Source organism: Somniosus microcephalus, chromosome 8 (genome assembly GCF_052327205.1).
Source record: "Somniosus microcephalus isolate GS21.2 chromosome 8, FLI_Smic_1.0, whole genome shotgun sequence".
In the NCBI taxonomy this organism is placed as follows: domain Eukaryota; kingdom Metazoa; phylum Chordata; class Chondrichthyes; order Squaliformes; family Somniosidae; genus Somniosus; species Somniosus microcephalus.
In genome coordinates this window covers 23,060,694-23,081,353 of record NC_140994.1, presented here as the reverse complement: position 1 = coordinate 23,081,353, position 20,660 = coordinate 23,060,694, and the positions used below count along the sequence as shown (strand labels likewise).

Genomic DNA, 20,660 nt, shown 5'->3' with positions numbered 1-20,660 from the left:
TAGATACTGACAAAGGATTGGTCAGGTGATCATTGCAGTTATGGAACGGATCTTGAACTTGGTATCCAGTGTGATGGGGCATTGTAATGCACAACTAAATATTGTTTTCTGCATTCACTGCAGCTAGTGAATCACTTAACAGCAAGAGCAAAGCAAACTTAAGACCCCTTTCCTCACCTTCACTTAAAAATTGCCTTTTCAAATGAATCATCAATGAATCATTCCAACATTATGAAAATTATACATCATGTGCTTTTAATTTTAATAAAACTAAATCAAAAAGACTTCACTCCTGACTTTTAATCCAATTTTCACTTTGTCCATGAAAATCACAAATAAACCTTTGACAGTTCTAAACTTTGAACTGGTAAGTAGGTTCTGTGATGGTATGGACTTTTTCAAATGTTTTCTTTCTCCAAAGTTGTACTGAATTCCCCAAATGGTTATTTAGTTCATCACGAACAGGTAACGTACCTACCAGTAACTGTGTCCAGCAAGGTGGAAAAATATCAAATGTACTCACTTTGTACAGGCTGATAACTAAATGACAATTTGTGAAAGCAAAGGGCATTCGACAAATGCCAACAGCAAAATCATCTAGGAAAAATTCACAAGGGTTAAAAAGAGTGCAGTCTCAGCTGCTCCGAATTCTGTGACTCTGAATAGTAATAGCCCTTCTGCGACAACTACTGAACACTGCCAGATTCTTGTGTTTTTTTATTCTTAATATGGGCGACATGGCTGTCAAACAATGATCAAATGAATAATAGTGTAGATTCTCGCAATATTGTAAAGACCCCCTGCAGTGCTAATAAGGTAAACATACTATCTGGAATCTTTTGTTGTTTTCAGGCTTCATCGTCTAGTCACTCTCAAGTACAGCCAAGCCTTTTTTGACCGTAAGCTACACTAAAGACATGCTCGCATTTGACAGCAATCCATTAACATCTTAGAAACAAAACTCTAGTTACACAAAGTTGTTAGCCATGACAAAACGTCACACAGCTGAAGACAATCTATTCCCTTCCCTTCTCGGTAGATGGGCCTCTTAGAATTATAAACTATAATCCGAAAATCCAGAACATAGCACTTCATCCAATTAACCCTTAAGTGGCTATAGCCGGTAGTTTTTTCCCCCTCAGACATCATGGGCTTGAATTTCATCGGGCCGTTGAGGCGGGATTGGAGGAGTGGGGGGTTAAAATCACGAAATCGGGGGGCACAAACCCATCCCGCTCCCATGCCCGTTTCCCAGGAGGCAGGTACCCGACCTGTGCTGGGAGCTGCCTCCCCAAGGCGGGAAGGGAATTAGTGCCAATTAACTGCCGGTTAACAGGTAGTTAACAGGCAGTTTTTAGCCTAATCCCTGTTTTTATCCCTGAAGTGTGGGCTGCCAGACGGCTCCAAACCACGCCAAGTTAGCGAGGCGGGCCGTCGGGCTGAAGGACTTGGAAGGTTCGAGATGTCCGGTGTTCAGGTGAGTGATGGGTGCATGAGTGCAGAGGCAAGTGTGTTTGGTGTGTGTAAATTGTTTAAATAAGTTTTACTTACCTTTACAGGCTTCTTTCCTTCAGGTCTCGGGAGTCCCTCATCTCACCGGCACAAAAAGCAGAATGGCCGTGAGCTGTCAAAAGTTGCAGCATTCAGCTTTCTGTTCTGGAGAGATCTCTAAATCAGCCTGAGAGGAAGGAATTAACGTGGAGTACAGATTGTCAGTGTTTGGCAGCTTCAAAGAGCTGTGAAACGCTGATATTTCATCTGTCAAAAGCTCTTGACAGATGAAATGTCAATCTGTGACGTCACCTGTTGCCGAGTGGCCCTTAATTGGCCTGCTGAGCCCGCTGGGCGGGCTCAACAAGGTCAATCAAGGGAAAATCGAGTGGGTTGGCCACAACTCGATGGAGGCAGGACTACAACCCCAAAAGTGGGAGTCCCGCCTCCTACTCGCCTCCATTGATAAAATCCAACCACATGACTTTTCATTTCACTCTACCATAGGGAGCCGTTTCAAACACACAACGGTACAAATTCAACAATTCCGGTTCGAAGTTGGATTTTCCAGTGCGATAAACACAAAGTTGCACAAATTAACAACAACAACAACTTGTATTTATATAGTGCCTTTAACGTAGTAAAACGTCCCAAAGCGCTCCACAGGAGTATTACAAGACAAAAAATTTGACACCGAGCCACAAAGAGAAATTAGGGCAGGTGACCAACAGCTTGGTCAAAGAGGTAGGTTTTAAGGAGCGTCTCAAAAGGAGGAAAGTGAGGTAGAGAGGTTTAGGGAGGGAATTCCAGAGCTTAGGGCCTAGGCAACAGAAGGCACAGCCACCAATGGTTGAGCGATTATAATCAGGGATGCTCAAAAGAGGGCAAAATTAGAGGAGCGCAGATATCTTAGGGGGTTGTGGGGCTGGAGGGGATTACAGAGATAGGGAGGGGCAAGGCAATGGAGAGATTTGAAAACAAGGATGAGAATTTTGAAATCGAGGTGTTGCTTAACTGGGAGCCAATGTAGGTCAGTGAGGACAGGGGTGATGGGTGAAGAGGAATTGGTGCGAGTTAGGACACAGGCAGTCGAGTTTTGGATGATCTCAAGTTTACGTAAGGTAGAACATGGGAGGCCAGCCAGGAGTGCGTTGGAATAGTCAAGTCTAAAGGTAACAAAGGCATGGATGAGGGTTTCAGCAGCGGTTGAGCTAAGGCAAGGGCGGAGACGGACAATGTTACGGAGGTGGAAATAGGTGGTCTTAGTTATGCTGCGAATGCGTGATCGGAAGCTCATTTCAGGGTAAAATATAACACCAAGGTTGTGAACAGTGTGGTTCAGCCTCAGACAGATGTTAGGGAGAGGGATGGAGTCAGTGGCTAGGGAACGGAGTTTGTGGCGGGGACCGAAAACAATAGCTTCGGTCTTCCCAATATTTAATTGGACAAAATCTCTGCTCATTCAGAACTGGATGTCGGACGAGCAGCCTGACAATTTAGAGACCGTGTAGGGGTCGAGAGAAGTGGTGGTGAGGTAGAGCTGGGTGTCGTCAGCATACATGTGCAAACTGACGCTGTGTTTTCAAATGATGTCGCCAAGGGGCAGCATTGTAGATGAGAAATAGAATTAAAGTTATGAATAAGAATGAGGTGCTGTAACAGGAAAGCTTTTAAAACCATATTTACCATTTCTTTCCGTATCAAGCATATGATAGCGCTATTCGAACATACACAAATTAACTCTGAAAATATCCTGCACAAAAAATCCCATATTTAGAGTTAATTTACACATACCTTCCAGAGTTATGCAATCCATATTAAATGCTCTGGCCAGCTGGGTGGATACCTCCATACTGCGACATATTAGTGTTTTTCCAAACACGTGTTTATAAGCTTTATCGAATCTTTGTACGTATCTCAGTTTGCTTATCATAGGGATAGCATCCTGGAAAGTGAAAATGACACGTTAGAAACATTGTTAAAGAAAAAACAATGAAGAATAAAAGATTAAAAATACTGCTGAAACTTGGTTTACCAGATATAAAGATCACGCAAGTAATCAAATAAATATTTTGGAGCACAAGCTCTGTATAAATGGACAGTCAAGAGAAAATGTTTTTAGATCAATTACTAGTTAAGTGCACACAGTTCTTTCTCAAAATTAGAAATAGTTATGTAATTTAGGAATGTTTCAGAATAGGGGTTAAATTTTAAAATTGAATATCGCAACGAGAGTTAGATTTGAGGATACTTGCTTACAGGTACGCCATTGATTGAGGGAGGGGGGAGAAAGAGAGGGTAGAGGAGAGGAGTTTACGCACATTGGTTTCAGGATAAGCTGTATCTCGCACATCCAGTTTGTTGAGGGGAAGGAAAGTGACTTCGCCAGGAAAGTTTTGTTTATTAAATTCCATCAAAATCTTTGTACTGACTTCATCAGACTCTACAATGTGATAAAACAGCCTGAAAATGTAAAAACAAATGATTAGTTAGCGCCCCCCATACCATGTAGTGTTGCAAGCTGTTTTTTTAAGAAATACTCTAGCAAAGCTAAAGAGAGGTAGATAAGTGTTTTGATGAAAGAAGCAATTAAGGGTATAGATAGGAAAATAGTACAGTATTTTTGGAACTTTAGCACCGGCCAGATGAGCCACAGTAGGTTTCCCCCCCCCCCCCCCCCCCCCCCCCAGTACTATACATTCCTACCTTCCATAAACTGTTCTTGCACCACAGGCTCAGTCAAGTGCGTTTACCCTGTGTCTTTTATCAATAGTGTTATTTTATCACCAGGAGATGCAGAACATGTGGATACAACACAGCCAGGGAATTTTACAGCATCATAACCACAGCAAGATGCGTCAGGAGTGGATGACTAAGTTACAATACAATTTCAAGGCCAAAGGATCATTAAACCGTTACATGTTTGTAAGCATTGCCTTATACTGTATTATACCTTTTTAATATAGTCCAACCAACAGTTCATTCTCCTATATGTAAAAAAAATTTAATCCTGATTTCACAAAAGCTGCTTACCGGTTTCCAGCAGTGACTTCCACACAGGTGTAAAAAGCCGGATCGCATTCAAAATTATTCATTACAATCCCGTGATATCCATTTATGACATGCGGATTGATGCCCTTACGGCCGAAGTGCTCCAAGACTTTGTTAATGCTATCGATACCATTCAAAATGGCCTGCAGTAAAGAAAAAACAAAACACCTTATGTAAATCAAATGGCAGCAGAGTAGGCTTTAGAAAATATAACAGTGCAGCACTAGTTTAATATTTAACTCATGTAAGTGAACTTTTGGAAGTTATCCTGGAAGATGTGCCACAAGAAAGTAGGGCTTTCCAACTCTGACACCTATATGCAGAGTTCCCACACTCAGCCATGTAATCAAGGGCAGGCACCAAGGGAAGACATTATTTCCCATCATGCGACTGTGGAGCTCCTAATCAGACCCTGGAGCACATCATTGAGCACTGCCCTCAGAGGAAATTTGCAGGCAGTCTACAAGATATCCATGCTGTTACACCGGAAGCATTGGCCTGGATATCTGCTTTGCTACTACCATACGAAAGAAGGAGCGAGTCACGCAGCATTCCTTTCAAAAAAGTGAAGACCTGGGAACAGGTTGTCTGACTGACCTGCTAAATGGGGAACAACGTGTAGCCTGGACGAGGGTGGTGTGGAAAACAGGAGGGGGGTTTGGAAATATAATGCAGCCATTTGTGAGACATTTTCATTCTTGAAATTTATGAAGCAGACAAGCTGTGCCTTTGAATAATCTGACCCACAAAATAGGTAAACGGTGCAGACTTCTAATCCCGTAACTACAAAAATCAACGAGTGCTTCTGTAGAACATTACAGACATGCCACAAAGTTTGTGGCTCACACTGTTGTCTTAGGTTATCACTCATACCTTGAGGCAAATGGACATACAATAAAAATAAGATGCAGCATAGCGCAAATGCAATTCAGCGTAGCTTTTCCACAAACAAGCTAAAAAGGGAAACTTTATCCAAATTAAAATAAAACTATAATCCTCAATTCTGCGCCTCAAGCAGCATGCTGCCTTTTTTTTGTTCCTGCATAATTTGTTTTACTGCAGATTAGTAACAAGACTTGCCTTTCCTGTTGCACCTCGAAGAAGCTGCTGTTTCTTTTCCAACTCTTCTCGTTTTGCTGCCAATGCTTGCTGCTCAGCATTTTCTTCCCGCCATAGGTAACTAAAGAATAAAAAGTACAGGTTTTTAAAAAATAAAATTGCTTAGCTACAGCACCAAGATATTTCATTTGATATGAAACAAATCTTGCACAGAAGTTCATTCTCAGTATGTGCTTGGTTGGCACACTTCTCAGCCTGTGCAAAGTAGTGTGGTGTTTATGCTGCTGGACGGGTAATGCAGAGAACTCAAGTTAAAATTCACCATGGCGCTTTGAGAATTTGAATTCAGTTAAGAGACATGGAAATAAAAAGCTGCTATCAGTTTTTTTTTTAAATGACCATGAAACTAACGGGTAAAAACCCAACTGATTCACTGATGTACTTTAGGGAAGCAAACCTGCCATCCTTACCTGTCTGCCCTATATGGAACTCCAGGCCACTCCAATGAGGTTGACTCTTAACTTCCCTCTGAAGTAGCCTAGCAAGCCACTCAGTTCTATCACCTCAGTCCCAAGGGCAATAAATGCCAGCCGTGCCACATCCCAAGAATGAATTAAAAAAGCACAAAAGATTCCTAAAATATGGGGCATAATGACCATCTGGTTTATGAGCCTGTGTAAACTAAGTCACTTTATTATAACAAGTTTTATTATTTTGAGAAGTTCCACATCAACAAGCATGGAAAATTATCTAAACTGGAAGAAAATTAGCAATAGACTTCTGAAATTAATTTTCTCAACTGGTTCAAAAAAGAGAGCCTGAATATCTCCCTAGCTGCAGATATTTGGCACTTAGCAGAGACGGCCAAATTTACAATTTGATTGTTTAATTTTAATCTGCATAATACAGAATTGTTCTTTTTAAATCACTGAGGCTGCATTAGGAGGAAAATATCAGATTTCCTGTAGAATATTGAATATTTTTAATGATTCAATTCAGTAGGCGAACACTTTTCTCCTGTGACAGCTCAATTAGGTAGTCGAACAGTCACATCCTGTGACATCAGCACACATGCTACAAAGAAACACATTCAAGCTTGGTTCTGTTGGTCCTTGTGGATGAACAGCCTGGCAGTATTCACTGTCCCGCAAGTTAAGAATGCCCCTTTGGACCTGGGATCCGAACCGGGGGGGGGGGGGGGGGTCTGACCCCGGGGGCCCTTGTACGGGGTGGGGGTCTGATGGATGGAAGCTTGGGGGCTGGGTGGGGGACCACTCCTCCTCTTCCTGGCCCACAAGCAATGCTGTGAAGGCACTTGCCCTCTCCCAAAGCTATCCTCGCCTCACTTCAGCTGCCGGATTACCTGAGCCCTGCGATTCCCGGCCACCCACTGTAAAACCTGCCAAGCAGGTTAAGTCAGAGGCTGCCAGCCTCATAAAAATATTTAAATGGCCAACCCACCTCCTGGGAGTGGGATGGCTACCCACCCCTTATCCCACCTCCGCAAAACCTGGAAGAGGGCAGGTTGGGGTCAGGGTTCAGATTATTAAAATTTTAACATCTGACCCGAACCCAAGCCAACCGTTTTTGTGCGCTACAATTCAGCCCATCAGTTCCAGTTTTAATTATAGGCAAAAAGGACAAGCACACTACCGTCAAGCTCATTAAATAAAATTTACCAAATTTAGGCTTAGGTTCAGGTTTCTGTATGAAAACATTGAACAGATAGGTTGTAATTAACCATCTACTACAAGCTTCTGTTCCCCACAAAATAATGCTATATTCGATTATCGATATGCTTTAATAAGTCTTGCCAGCTCTGTGCTTTATGACTGCAATCACAATTCATTTGTTTAGTTTTATATACACACACACACACAACACACTGAACAGGGTATTTCAATATGAATAGGTCTGTGATAATGTGCAATGTTAAAAAAAAAAATTTTAATAATTATTTTAGCGATCCTATGAATACAAATAGTATGACGCTTTTATGGCCCAAATAACATTCACCGGTTTAAGAACATTACAATGTATTGTAACTATCTTTCAACCTACTTCCTCTCACTTTGCAGCTCATCCTTCCTGTTTTTCACTTCATAGTATTTCTTGTCAAGTTCCTCCACTCGTGCTTTCACTTCAGCCAGATCTTGATCAAGTTTCTAATGAACAATGAAGAAATAAGTTCCATGTATCATGGGAAGTTACAAAACAATGTTCTTGACCCCATTACTTCCCAACTACAATGATGATGTTTTCGAGATTGCTTAACCAATACCCCGTCCAACGTGTGGTGGAATTTTCCTGTTATTTGCATCACATTTATACTCACTATATCTACCCATTGGTGCACCTCCTGCTGTCTGGAGGGGGTCAGACACTCATTGACTGCTAGATATTCAAGTGTCTCTAATGGGAGGGTGGGGGAGAGGGGGGGGTGGGGGGGGGAAGAAAGAGAAGGAGGAAACATAGGTCAATTCCAGCCATTAAACTGCAGCCAAAAACAAGGCTAGGATTTTTGTACTGCATCAACTTAGCTATTAGCATAAGTGCTGTGCAAAATTCTCAATGGAATGGTGGGGAAATACAGTGATGCTGAACAGTAGCTAATGCTGAATGACACAGAGCAAGGACAATGCAGGCTGAAATCCTGAGCATGGAGGGACCAAGCGTCTACCGGGAGCATCTCTCCCAAGTACCTTTCAGCAGGGAAGCATTACAGTTGGGCAGTACCTGGCAACCAGTTAACAAGGCAATAGACTTTAGGGATAATTTTCCAACTTGCCACTCGTGGCAGGGATCCTTACCTGCAGGGTGTGCATATCAGAATTCTGGGTGCCCACTGAGCATGGTTTTTCAACCATTTAAATTAATCGTCAGAAAGCTGTGTGCAGTTTGTGCCAGAATAAGATATGCACTCCCAGAGAGTGCAGACTGTGTGAAGTCAGAAGTTACATACATGTCTTCACTCTTTACCACAGTTGTCAAACTAAGCAACAAGGGAATAAAAATACACAAAAAAGGGAGAGAAATTTATCCAAAAATAAAACAAAATAAAATAAAAAGCATGAAATTCAGTCATTTACGTGAAAATCATTGAAGGCTGAATCAGTAGCTTCACAAGAAATGATGGTCTCACATTTCTTTTCTTGAGCATTTTTTTTTTAAATAAAAGAATGAGGACGTTTAATATTGTGTGTGTAGGAGGAACGTGACCGATCAGGCAGAAATAATAAACAATGTGACAATAACCTTATTCTGCATTTCTGTTTAAGAGCTGCTATGCAGCATCAGAAAGAAGGACTATAGGACACATGAAAAAAACACGGCCAGTTGCATCAGTTTATGATCACTGCATTTTTCCCCACGAGGTGAGACATTAACATTGAAGAGCATCATCATTTTGTAGTTAGGTATTTTTCTACTTGTTAAAAAAAGTTTGCATTATTAGCAGAACATAGTTCTAAATTTCAGAGATCTTCAGTGTTCAAAGTTTAAATTTGACCAAGTTTACATGTCCAAACATTTCACTCATCACCTCCCCACTTTGATAACCCAATACACAAATTAAGTTAACTCATTGGCATTATAACAAAGCAACAGACTTGCATTTATATAGCGCCTTTCATGAAGTCAAGACATCGTAAAGCACTTTACAGCCAATGAAGTACTTTTGAACCGTAATCACTAATGTAATGCAAGAAATGCAGCAGCCAATTTGAGTACAAGCAGCTCCCACAAAGAACACTGAAAAAAATGACCTTCTGATTTTGGCTGGGGATAAATGTTGGCCAGGTCACTGGGAGAACTCCCATAATCTTCTTCAAATAATCCACTTGAGAGGGCAGACGAGTCCTCGGTTTTATGTCTTATCCGAAAGACAGTGCAGCACTCCTTCAGTACTGCTCTGAAGTGCCAGCCTAGATTATGTGCTCAAGTTTCTGCAGTGGGGCTTGAACCCACTGACTCAGCACGACCACTGAGCCAAGGCTGACGAGCACATTTGTTTTCCTCTTAATTTCTCTAACGATTCAGAGCATTTTTGTGATCTGCTCAAGCTCTTCCGTTTGCTTACTGGTGCAAATCCCTTTTCAGAGAGTTTTTTTTTTTAAATTTAGAATTCACGTCAAAATTTTTAGAAAAGAAAAAAAATAATTTGGACAAGAATTTAGTTTTAAACAAAATTCTCACCAGGTGATGAGTAACTCACTATACCATGTAACACACAAAAGTAGACGAATATCTCAAATAATCCATTGGTGGCATTAATTACTTACACTGTACTGCTCCAAGTTTCTCTCTTTATTGGCCTCTGTATCCTCCAGGTCCTTGGTAATTGCAGCAATTTGTCGCTTTTTATCATTGATAGCTTGATCGAGTGATTTGAGCTCTTTCTTGATCCATTTATCTCTCTCCTCTTTTGATGTAAACTGACTGCCTCGGCCCTGCTTAGCATACAAGTCTGTCCTTTCCTGGGTGGCCTGTGCCAACCTAAGCAGAACAAGAGAGATTGAATGTAAACCAAAAGACTACCAGGACGAATACCATTTCTCTCTCAGTATGTCACGTCAGACCCTTACACACAGATAACAACTGTGTTTTTGAAGCCTCTATTCCCTAAAAAAAATACCGTCTTTAATTAATTGCCATTAAAACAGAGACCAACCCCTAGCAGTAAAGTATTTAGATTTATTTTTATTCCATTCCAATGGAAAGGTTGGTAGCCTTGGTTCGGTCAATTTATACTGTGCGGACCACTTCAAAAGGAAGTAGTTCTGTACCTGTCAGCTGTGTTCTGGAGTCTGCCATCTCTACAATATGGGGTGAATTGCAGAGCAAGGACAACAGCACACAACCAAATGCTCATGCTGACTCTAGCAGTGCAAAATCCCTTCAAACTGCAGAGGCAGAAATTGCACTGAGGCCCCAGTGGCCAAGTCACAGACTGCCCTGGCTCAACAAGTGGTGGTGGTTAACTCTGCATTTCAACTTCAGCACATAACAGACAGTCACACCAGGTCAGCTCTACTTCCATTGTGAATTCTGATGGTGGTGCATCTCTTGAGGAAAATGAAATGCAAGTCCAAACTCTTGGCCATCCCACCCAGTGATTTAAAATACAAAATAGGATCAATGAGGAATCAGCAAGGCTTGAGAATAGATTCTCAAATCAAATCAAAACAAAAATGACCAACCTGCACAATGAGTGACAAAGATGAAAGATTCAATACAAACAGAAATATTGATCAAATAGTGAACAAACATGGAGAGATTAAAAATATAAACAGCTAGCAACATGGTTAGTTTTGGGAGAAAATCCGAACATGTGACAACAATGAGATCATTTCCATCGACAGATCCAAACAGCCTAGGAACTAAAATGTATAACTTTATACAGTCTACTTCTCTTAATTCAAAAGGCACTTCATTCAAATTATATGATATAAGCACCATTTCCCACTTTGCCATGTCCTTTACACTGCTCAAGTCAAATTACTGGAGCAATAATTTTTTTTAAAGCACAAAATCAGACTTTGAATTATCAGTAGACAGGTTAGTGTGCCAAGGGACTGACAACTACACTGCCAGAGACATTTTGCACCAAAATAACACATGGGACACCAATACGTGCTCCAGACCTTTTCAATAACTTTTCAAGCGTCTTTAACGTAGAATAACATCTTAAGGCATTCTGCAGAGGCGTAACCAGACAGAAATGGACGCCGAGACAAAAGCCAACATATTAGGAGGTGGGTTTTAAAGAAAATTCTGCTGTCCATATCCTAACTTGCACCAAGTCCCATTTACCCATCACCCCTGTGCTCACGAACCTACATCAGCACCAATGCCTCAATTTTGAAATTCTCACCCCCATGTTCAAATCCCTCCACGGCCTCACCCCTCCCTGTCTATGTTACCTCCTCCACCCCTACAACCCTCCAAGAACTCTGCGTTCCTCCAACTATGGCCTCTTGTCAAGAACAACTTGCCACAGAAGAAAAACGTACAACCAGAACAATATTTAAACTTACATATGACTTAATTCCTTAACTTGACAGTTTATGCAGTGCAGATGTGTACTTATCTGCACCTATAGCGTTCTGTCCAACTGCAGCGATACAGCAATACAGTTGAACAAAGTTAACTAAACATCTTGGGGCTGCTGCCCAGTTTTAGCACTCACATCCTTTGAAGTAAATGTCAGCTCCTTTGAAGAGCCCCAGTTTTTTTCCCCCTCTCAACATGCTGGTAATTGTAATTATTTATTAGTCCAGCAGGTACAGATGTGGTTGCAGCCCCACAGCTGTGGGGAGAGATATTTAAGCCCGAAATCAAGTCCTTTGGTATTTCCATCTAGCAGGATACCCCCTTAATAGTTGTGGCAATCATAATCAGTGGAAAGCTTACCCATATTATTATTTCACAAAGTGGAGGTACTAGCCATACACCCAGGACCTGATCAGCTTTTGTTTATAGGCAATGAGAAACAGGTTATGTTGAACTAATCTTCAACTAATGGTTCTTCTACAGACAGTACTGAGTTTGTCTTGAAACCAAGTTTTAAGGCAAAAATAAACCCTTTAGAAGCAACAAACAGTTCGGTTTTAAAATCACAGTACAATGGCCAAGCCACAACTTCATATGAACAAAACACAATTCAGAACACATTCCACATCAGTCACAACGTGAACACAAAAGGAAGCAGAAGGAAGAATGAGCCAAAGTGAGGAATAAAGAAAATGAAGTGAACAAAGACATTCAAATTGATAAGAGACAGCAAAATGGAACTAAGGCAAGAAGGTAAACAAAAAATAGAAATGTTGAGGACAAAAAAATTTTAAATAGTGTTCGAGAGGACTGCGGTTTGATTCCCCAGCCACGGTCCTTGTTACCATGACTCCTAGCTTGTATATTCCAGGGACTGTGATTTTGGTCATTTGTCCTGGAATTTTCTGGGTTGTAGCCCTGATTGGTCAGTTCAGAGGTCAAATTGATACAATAAATAGTTCTCCAGTATATGGATTTATGAAGAATATTAAAACAAATTAATCTATGAATTATTTGTATACCACTGGTACCAAGAATTACTATAATTTATATTCATTGTATAAACAAATAGTCTGTAAAAACAATTAAAACCATTTGGTAATAAAAGCAGCTTGCTTCTGAACACGTCAATGTATGTTTATAATAAGCAGCCACATCAGCCAAGGTTCCCACTCGTGATTGCTATGCAGTGACCCCTGCTGGCAAGTACAAATTGACATTGGGCAAGAACAGGATCAGGTTAAGCTGTGGTGTTTCCCACAATCAAATAAACTATCTACATCCACGGCCTTGGCTTACACTTCAAAAATGGGGCAACATGTAGAGATACCACAGGAGTCCCAGCACCTATCGAACTATACTCCAGCATGATATGCACCTTAAGAGAAATAACAGGCACAAAAATTGTACAAGAGCAAGTTATTTCATTTTATTTTGGAATTATTTCAAACCAATTTCTACTGACCTTGCTATCCCATTTTCTTCTTTTTCTTTGACAGCACTGAATTTTGGTTCTGTTTCTGCAAGTTCTTTTTGCTTCTCTTCTATCTTTTCTAACAGCTTTTGCCTTTCCTTCAAAAGACGTTTCTACAGAAAGAAAAAGTGAAAAGGAAAACCAAAGTATGAACATGGTTTCTGTTTTGTTACTGTTTTGTTATTGCAATCTATATCTCTTCTACATCACATTGAAGGTAGTTCTAGGGGCAAGTACCATCACAGATAATCTGCTCCACAATATGGGAAAAGTTATATTTACACAGTTAGATATACTGGATAGAATCAGCTGGGGATCCTGAAAATCCAGTAATAGCATGTTTTCCGAGGGTCAGGCAATTCTGGTGGAGTGCTCAGGCCAGTGTGTGTTTCCCATGGATGTGCTGCAGGATGCACTGGAACACTCCTAGTTGTAATGTCACTAGTGTGGCCTACTAAGGAAGTAGATCTGACTTTACAGAGTCCCTATGCAGGCAAGACAAATAGACATTTGTATAAAAACCTCAAACAAAATTCGGAGGAGATTATTATTTTACTCCACAATTATAGGGTAGTGCATCGAATAACAAAACTCAAAGAATTTACTTCCCTTTAATGTACTGGTTTGCATTTTTAATGCCCTCCAGTTTGAAGAGACCTAAAATGCTGCTCTTCAATAAATAGGTAGGTCATAGTGAACATAGAAACATATGAACCTTACTGGAAGTCTTTCTGTATATACACATTACTGGCACGCACAAAGTTAATGTAATTTATTAAAAAGATAATGGATTATTTAAATTTTCCATATATTAATATTTTAAATCCATAATGAAGTCATGACTGAGTCAGCTGGTATGAGCATATTACAACAGTGGTCACACTTTATCTGACTGTTCAAATCTTGTCTGCAGACGACTGCTGGTCTCATAAGGGGATAGACAAATAAGAATTTTTGGTCTTAGCTGGCTGATTGATACATGCATCGACTGACTAACGTAGTCCAATTTGAAACTAACCACAGCTTGTTCAGCATGATGTCACTACATAACTGAACAAGACTCTGAAATAACATTTGTCAAAGAAACAACAATTTTTTTTTTTTTTTTTTTAAAACAGCAATTTTATGCGTCAGAACATTCAACTGAATCGCTTCAGCTACTGATATATTTAATTACTATAATACTTGCATTTCAACAGCACCGCATCATATCAAAGCGCTTCACACATTGAATTACCTTTAAAAAGTGCAATGATTATGTAGACAAACTGTTTCGTGCAATAGGTTACATAAAAAGGGTAGAAAAGGAGAATGCTATGGGAGATCTGCTAGTATATACAGACCACAAGATTTTCACATACAAGGGTAGATATTCCAATCAGTGAAGTTCCAGTGGATAAGATTGCCTTTTGATTTATGTCTTTCAATTTTTAAATACACTCCTGGTGGCTTAGAAAATACTTAGTTAGATTGATGTAAAAAGGCATTAGAAAGACTGTTCCTGCGTTGCTGGATTTTCACCAATGAAACTAACCTGCCCTTTCATACCAATCAGGAATCATATTTTACAATCCAACAGTCCCATCAACATTCCCGCTAAGCTGCACGGCCACACGGCCGTCTGGAGGTCCCGTGCAGGCCGCTCACCGGCTTTTTAGTGGAAGAAACTGCGCATGTGCGAAAATTTGAGAGGGCCGCGCAGCCAGTTAAAGGGACCGTAGAGGGAACATTGAGCCCCATAGTTTAAAATCCAAAGATGTAGCAGCCAAAATAGTGGAACAGAGGAGCTGGGGTTTTGCAGGCTGCATAGTCCGAATTTAAGGGCCAGATTCAGATTACAAGCCATAGTTTGGAAACTCCTGTTCTAGCGGCTGCCTGGCTGCCGCACGCAACAGGACCTTTTTCTCCCCCACCCCCCATTCATTCAAAATCTCTAGTCTTGACCATTCCCATTTCCTTACCCTTTGTTCACTGTTCCCAACCATTTCATCCTGTAGATCCTTTGCTTTTAACTCGAGCTTAGTCCTCTGTTTAATCTGCTCTTGTCGTTCGGCACTTAGCTGCTCTTTCTCTTCCTTCATAGATGCGATTTTTGCTTTCAGTTCACGCGCCAGCCGCTCAATATCCTTGTTTTTGAAAAAAGTGAATAGATGTTTGAATTAATTTCAAATACAAATTGCAAGATAAGCAATGCCACATTCTACTTAAGATGCAATCAGTTTGATGGCACACCCAATTACATCTACAAAAAGTGATGAAATAGAGAACTTACAAAACTGTCCAATCCAGGTAAATCTGACAACAAGCTAATTTAGTGGAGTAACAATTCAATCTTTTTGTATTATAGTTTACTGTACAAGTATATCTTTTAACCTCATCAAACTTGTAGCATTAACTTGGACCACAGGCTGCTGTCTGATAGGCCTCTATATCTCAAGATATACTACACATTAACTGCTGAATCTAAATGTAAACAAATACACAAAACATTAAAAACAATTGTTCTGTAATTAATGAGAAGCAAGGATCTTTTTTCAAATTCAGGCTATTTTGGGAAATGCACTGCAATGAAGGTAAATTACAGCTTGATATAGCTTTCATAACATTTCAAAAATGTAAAATAAAGTTTTTTCTGTACAGTACATCGATTTTAACCCAAATGCATTGGCTAACAAATAATCATAGTGTACACATTGAAATTAAAACCCAACAATTCATTTATGAGGAGAAAAATATTACCTCCATTTTATCTCTAGCTTCTTGCTGTGCATCACGCAGTTGCCTGGACTTCTCACCACTGGTCTCCCGTTTTGCAGAAAGCTAGCAACAGAAGTCACATTCCAATCAATCAAATACAAGATATGAACTTTAGAAGAATAATTTATCAATGGAACCAAATGGTGGAATTGCACCTTATCGACCAAATTGTTAGATTTGCGTCAAGAAATTCAATGTTCATAATAAATTTTAACATATTCTCAGCCTAGATATAGATCTCTTCCTCATATCACAGTAGTGACATTAGAAATTGATAAAGAATCTAAAAGCCCTCTATGCTCAACCGAGTTGGCCCTGGTCAAGAATATATGCCAGAGAAGCTGAAATGTCATTAGGCACCTGGAAAAAATGAAGTACGGGAAAAGTATAACTGGAGGCCGCCCCCAGCCCCCCGGAGATTCTCAAAAGAGATTGCTTTTTCTAATGAAAGAATTTTGCAGCGTAACTCACATTCCTCAGTGCACATGCAAATCTTGATGCAACAACATTTTCCAGGGACAATTTAACCTAACTTGAATGTACAGCCATACGAAATGCCGCCTTCTCTCTCACCTCATCAAGTTTGGCACGAGTCTCATTCAGTTCCTGATTGTAGATGGTGTACTCGAGTGCTCTTCTCATCTTATCCCATTTCTGATACTGTGCCAACTCTTCCTTCTCATCTTCCAGCGTATGCAGACGCTCCTCAATGTATTTCAACAATTCATTAATCTTTTCTCTTTTGCCCTCTGCAAAATACACAGAAAATGGTGTTTATAAAGCAATGCTAAGCATTAGATCCAAAATTCATGCTCAAAGTGAAGACGTCAGTTTTTTTTAAATTTGTTTCTGGGATGTGGGCGTTGCTGGCAAGGCCAGCATTTATTGCACATCCCTAATTGCCCTCGAAGGTGGTGGTGAGCCGCCTTCTTGAACTGTTGCAGTCCTTGTGGTGAAGGTACTCCCATAGTGCTTTTAGGGAGAGAGCTACAGGATTTTGATCCAGCGACGATGAAGGAACGACGACATATTTCCAAGTCAAGGTGGTGTGTGATTTGATGGGGAACTTGGGAAGAGATGGTGTTCCCATGCGCCTGCTGCCCTTGTACTTCTAGGTGCTGTCGAAGAAGCCTTGGCGAGTCGCTGCAGTGCATCTTGTAGATGGTACACACTGCAGCCACTGTGCACCGGTGGTGGAGGGAGTAAATGTTTAAGGTGGCAGATGGGGTGCCAATCAAGCAAGCTGCTTTGTCCCAGATGGTGTCAAGCTTCTGGAGTGTTGTTGGAGCTGCACTCATCCAGGCAAGTGGAGAGTATTCCATCACACTCCTGACTTGTGCCTTGTAGATGGTGGAAAGGCTTTGGGGAGTTAGGAGATGAGACACTCGTCGCAGAATACCCAGCCTCTGACCTGCTCTTGTTGCCGCAGTATCCGCAGTATTTGTGTGGCTGGTCCAGTTAAGTTTCTGGTCAATGGTGACCCCCCAGGATGTTGATGGTGGGGGATTCGGCGATGGTAATATGCTGTTGAATGTCAAGGGGCGGTGGTTAGACTCTCTCTTTTTGGAAATGGTCATTGCCTGGCACTTATGTGGCACGGATGTTACTTGCCACTTATCAGCCCAAGCCTGAATGTCGACCAGGTCTTGCTGCATGCGGCATGGATTGCTTCATTATCTGAGAAGTTGCAAATGAAACTGAACACTGTGCATAGTGGTTAGCACTGTTGCCTCACAGCGCCAGGGACCCGGGTTCGAATCCGGCCTCGGGTGACTGTGCAAACTCCACACAGACATTCTCCCCGTGTTTGCGTGGGTTTCCTCCGGGTGCTCCGGTTTCCTCCCACAGTCCAAAGATGTGCGGGTTAGGTTGATTGGCTATGATTAATCCCCCTAACACTAAGGGTCAATTTAATACGTGGGGTTACGGGGATAGGGTGGGATATGTGTTGGTGTAGGGGTTACGGGGATCGGGTGGGATATGTGTCGGTGCAGGCTCGATGGGCCGAAATGGCCTCTATCTGCATTGTGGGGTTTCTGTGATTCTGTGCAATAATCAGTGAACATCCCCACTTCTGACCTTATGCTGGAGGAAAGGTCATTGATGAAGCAACTGAAGATGGTTGGGCCTAGGACACTGCCCTGAGGAACTCCAGCAGCTATTAGGAAATGGAAAACTTTTCCATTTTGGGTTCTGTGTCAGCATCAAACACTCACATTTCAGGTATATAGGCAGCCAGGTGCAGAATAAAGCTTGTTCTGCTCTTGCTACAATATTCTTTAATCGCAACTCAGGAGAGCACATATTAGACAGATTGTGCCAAAATCTAAAGTTGTTTTGTGCTGCGAACCAAAAACCAGTGAGGATTAAACTGAGACTATCAAAAGACATCTCACACAGGACCCCTACAGCGAGATGATGGAGCAATGGCTTGCTGGACTGAAACTCAATGGCTTGCATAATACAAGTCTGAACTGGATTGAAACTCAAGTCCCATAGATTAAAGTATAACCTATTGCGTCACCCAGTACCCCTCACAAGGCCTTTTTAAACCAAGCCTTGATTTCTTTTTTGAATATATAGCATTTTCAAAATCAGTGGCATTTTTCCTTTGCGATCTGGCCACTATCCAATCTGGACCTCGTTTTATTTCATTAATGTCACACATGGCAAGCACAGAACTTACGGAGGATGTTTTGGGGTTAATCGGAAGACACCAGAAAAGATCTTTGATCAATTCTACTGTCAATAATATCTTTCAAATGATATCTAGCTGTCAAGTAATGCTAAGATGATCAAAGCAGACCTGCTAGCTGAATAACTCCCAAACGTGTACTAGTTTTCCATTACAAATCGCATCCTGCCAGTTACAAAGGACAGAGTACGACTAATTGGATACCTCGTTCAAAGAGCTGACGCAGGCCCAATGGCCTCCTTCTGTGCTGTCTGATTCTATAACATTAAGAATGAAGAACAGTCCACAAGCCAGGCATCAACAGAAACAGTGAAGAACTCTGCAAACAGGCAAATAACCCCCCCTCCCAGAGAACCTAATCTACATTTTATTTGGAACCTCGGTCACAAAACGAGGCAAAAAGCAGAGACTCAGCTTTCTTACCAGTTTCCTTCATAAGATTGATGCTCTCCTCTTTGCGTTCGTCATATACTCTGGTACCAGCAACTTCTCGCAAAAGTTTCAGTCGCTGAGAGTCTGGAGCTGTTGCCATTTGATTAATCTAATCCAAACATAATGCAGAAAGCTAATAAGCTACATTATTAGTGGGTACATTAAATTCAAAGATAGTCCAGAAATAAAAATACTCACTTGTTTGCACCATCAATGCAAATTGTATAAAATCACAATTCCTTGAAAATTTATTGAAGTTACGTTGTTCAACAAAAAAAAGTCCAAAGAAATCTCCAGAGATCATTTTGAACTGAATATTTGAAAAAGTTACTAACTGATTACTCTAAGACTCCAAGAATTTCAGGACCTTACATAACTGGGTCCTATTCTGCACCAAGGATTAATGCAGAGCGCAGTATGGCAATTTATCCCACCCAGTAAATTGTAGCTTCTAGCTGACACAGCAGAGCATCGGCAAACCGGCCTGCCAGGTGAAGGAGTTCAATCTCAAAAGCAGCAGCAACAACAGGGCTAATGTAAAGATTCGCAGGGAGGGGCAGGGGCAAGAAAGATGCCAAAAGGGCAATTGACCTGTTGCGACACAATTTACCTAATCCGGTTTTGAAAATGAATAAAAGCTTTGCCAGATGCTTTTTCATGATAATACCCCTTTAAATGTGATCATATCATATGCAGGACAGGCATATATTCTCTAAAGCTAAGTGAAATAAACTATAAATGGGCACTTTTTCATTATTTTATGCTTTTAGTTTTTAAATTAGGATTTGCAAATACACACATTGCGCTTCCCTTCAGAAAATACTGCAACTATGTGCATGGTAATTAAGCAATGCAGTTTTTAGCTCTAATGGGAGTGATTCATATTGAATTAATCATAGTGAAGACAAAGTAAATATGATTCATACAGTGACAATGTCAGCACAAGTAGCACCTTACAAAGGCAAATGGAATAAATGATTGATGTGCAATGTATAACTGAAGCAGGTACAGATAGCTATCCTAGAATTACAGACACACAAAATTAATTTTTCTCCCGCCCACACCTACAATTTATCCTGTTAAAAAAAAAAATATTTGTTTATGGGACGTGGGCGTCACTGACAAGGCCGGCATTTATTGCCCATCACTAGTTGCCCTCGAGAAGGTGGTGGTGAGCCGCCTTCTTCAACCACTGCAGTCCGTGTGGTGAAGGTACTCCCACAGTGCTGTTAGGGAGGGAGTTCCAGGATTTTGAACCAGCAATGATGAAGGAACGGCGATATATTTCCAAGTCAGGATTGTGTGCGACTTGGAGGGGAACTTGGAGGTGGTGGTGTTCCCATGCGCCTGCTGCCCTTGTCCTTCTAGGTGGAAGAGATTGCGGGTTTGGGAGGTGCTGCCGAAGAAGCCTTGGTCAGTTGCTGCAGTGCATCTTGTAGATGGTACACACTGCAGCCACGGTACGTTGGTGGTGGAGGGAGTGAATGTTTAAGGCGGTGGATGGGATGCCAATCAAGCGGGCTGCTTTGTCTTGAATGACGTCGAGCTTCTTGAGCGTTGCTGGAGCTGCACTCATCCAGGTAAGTGGAAAGTATTCCATCACAATTCTGGTTTGTGCCTTGTGGAAAGGCTTTGGGGAGTCAGGTGAGG

At 41.2% G+C, this 20,660-nt stretch overlaps 1 protein-coding gene across 1 annotated transcript in view; it reads right to left on the bottom strand.

Annotated features, from left to right (window-relative positions):
• Window positions 1–20,660, bottom strand: part of smc3 (structural maintenance of chromosomes 3) — a 110,623-nt gene that overhangs the window by 49,351 nt on the left and 40,612 nt on the right. Inside the window, exons 8-18 of the mRNA XM_085994350.1 lie at window positions 19,002–19,119; window positions 16,457–16,632; window positions 15,866–15,946; window positions 15,088–15,252; window positions 13,118–13,239; window positions 9,882–10,095; window positions 7,663–7,766; window positions 5,623–5,722; window positions 4,525–4,685; window positions 3,813–3,954; window positions 3,286–3,436 (exon numbers count right to left, since the gene is read on the bottom strand). Of these exons, the coding sequence (XP_085850476.1) occupies window positions 3,286–3,436; window positions 3,813–3,954; window positions 4,525–4,685; window positions 5,623–5,722; window positions 7,663–7,766; window positions 9,882–10,095; window positions 13,118–13,239; window positions 15,088–15,252; window positions 15,866–15,946; window positions 16,457–16,632; window positions 19,002–19,119 (1,534 nt within the window). The remainder of the gene's footprint in view (window positions 1–3,285; window positions 3,437–3,812; window positions 3,955–4,524; window positions 4,686–5,622; window positions 5,723–7,662; window positions 7,767–9,881; window positions 10,096–13,117; window positions 13,240–15,087; window positions 15,253–15,865; window positions 15,947–16,456; window positions 16,633–19,001; window positions 19,120–20,660) is intronic.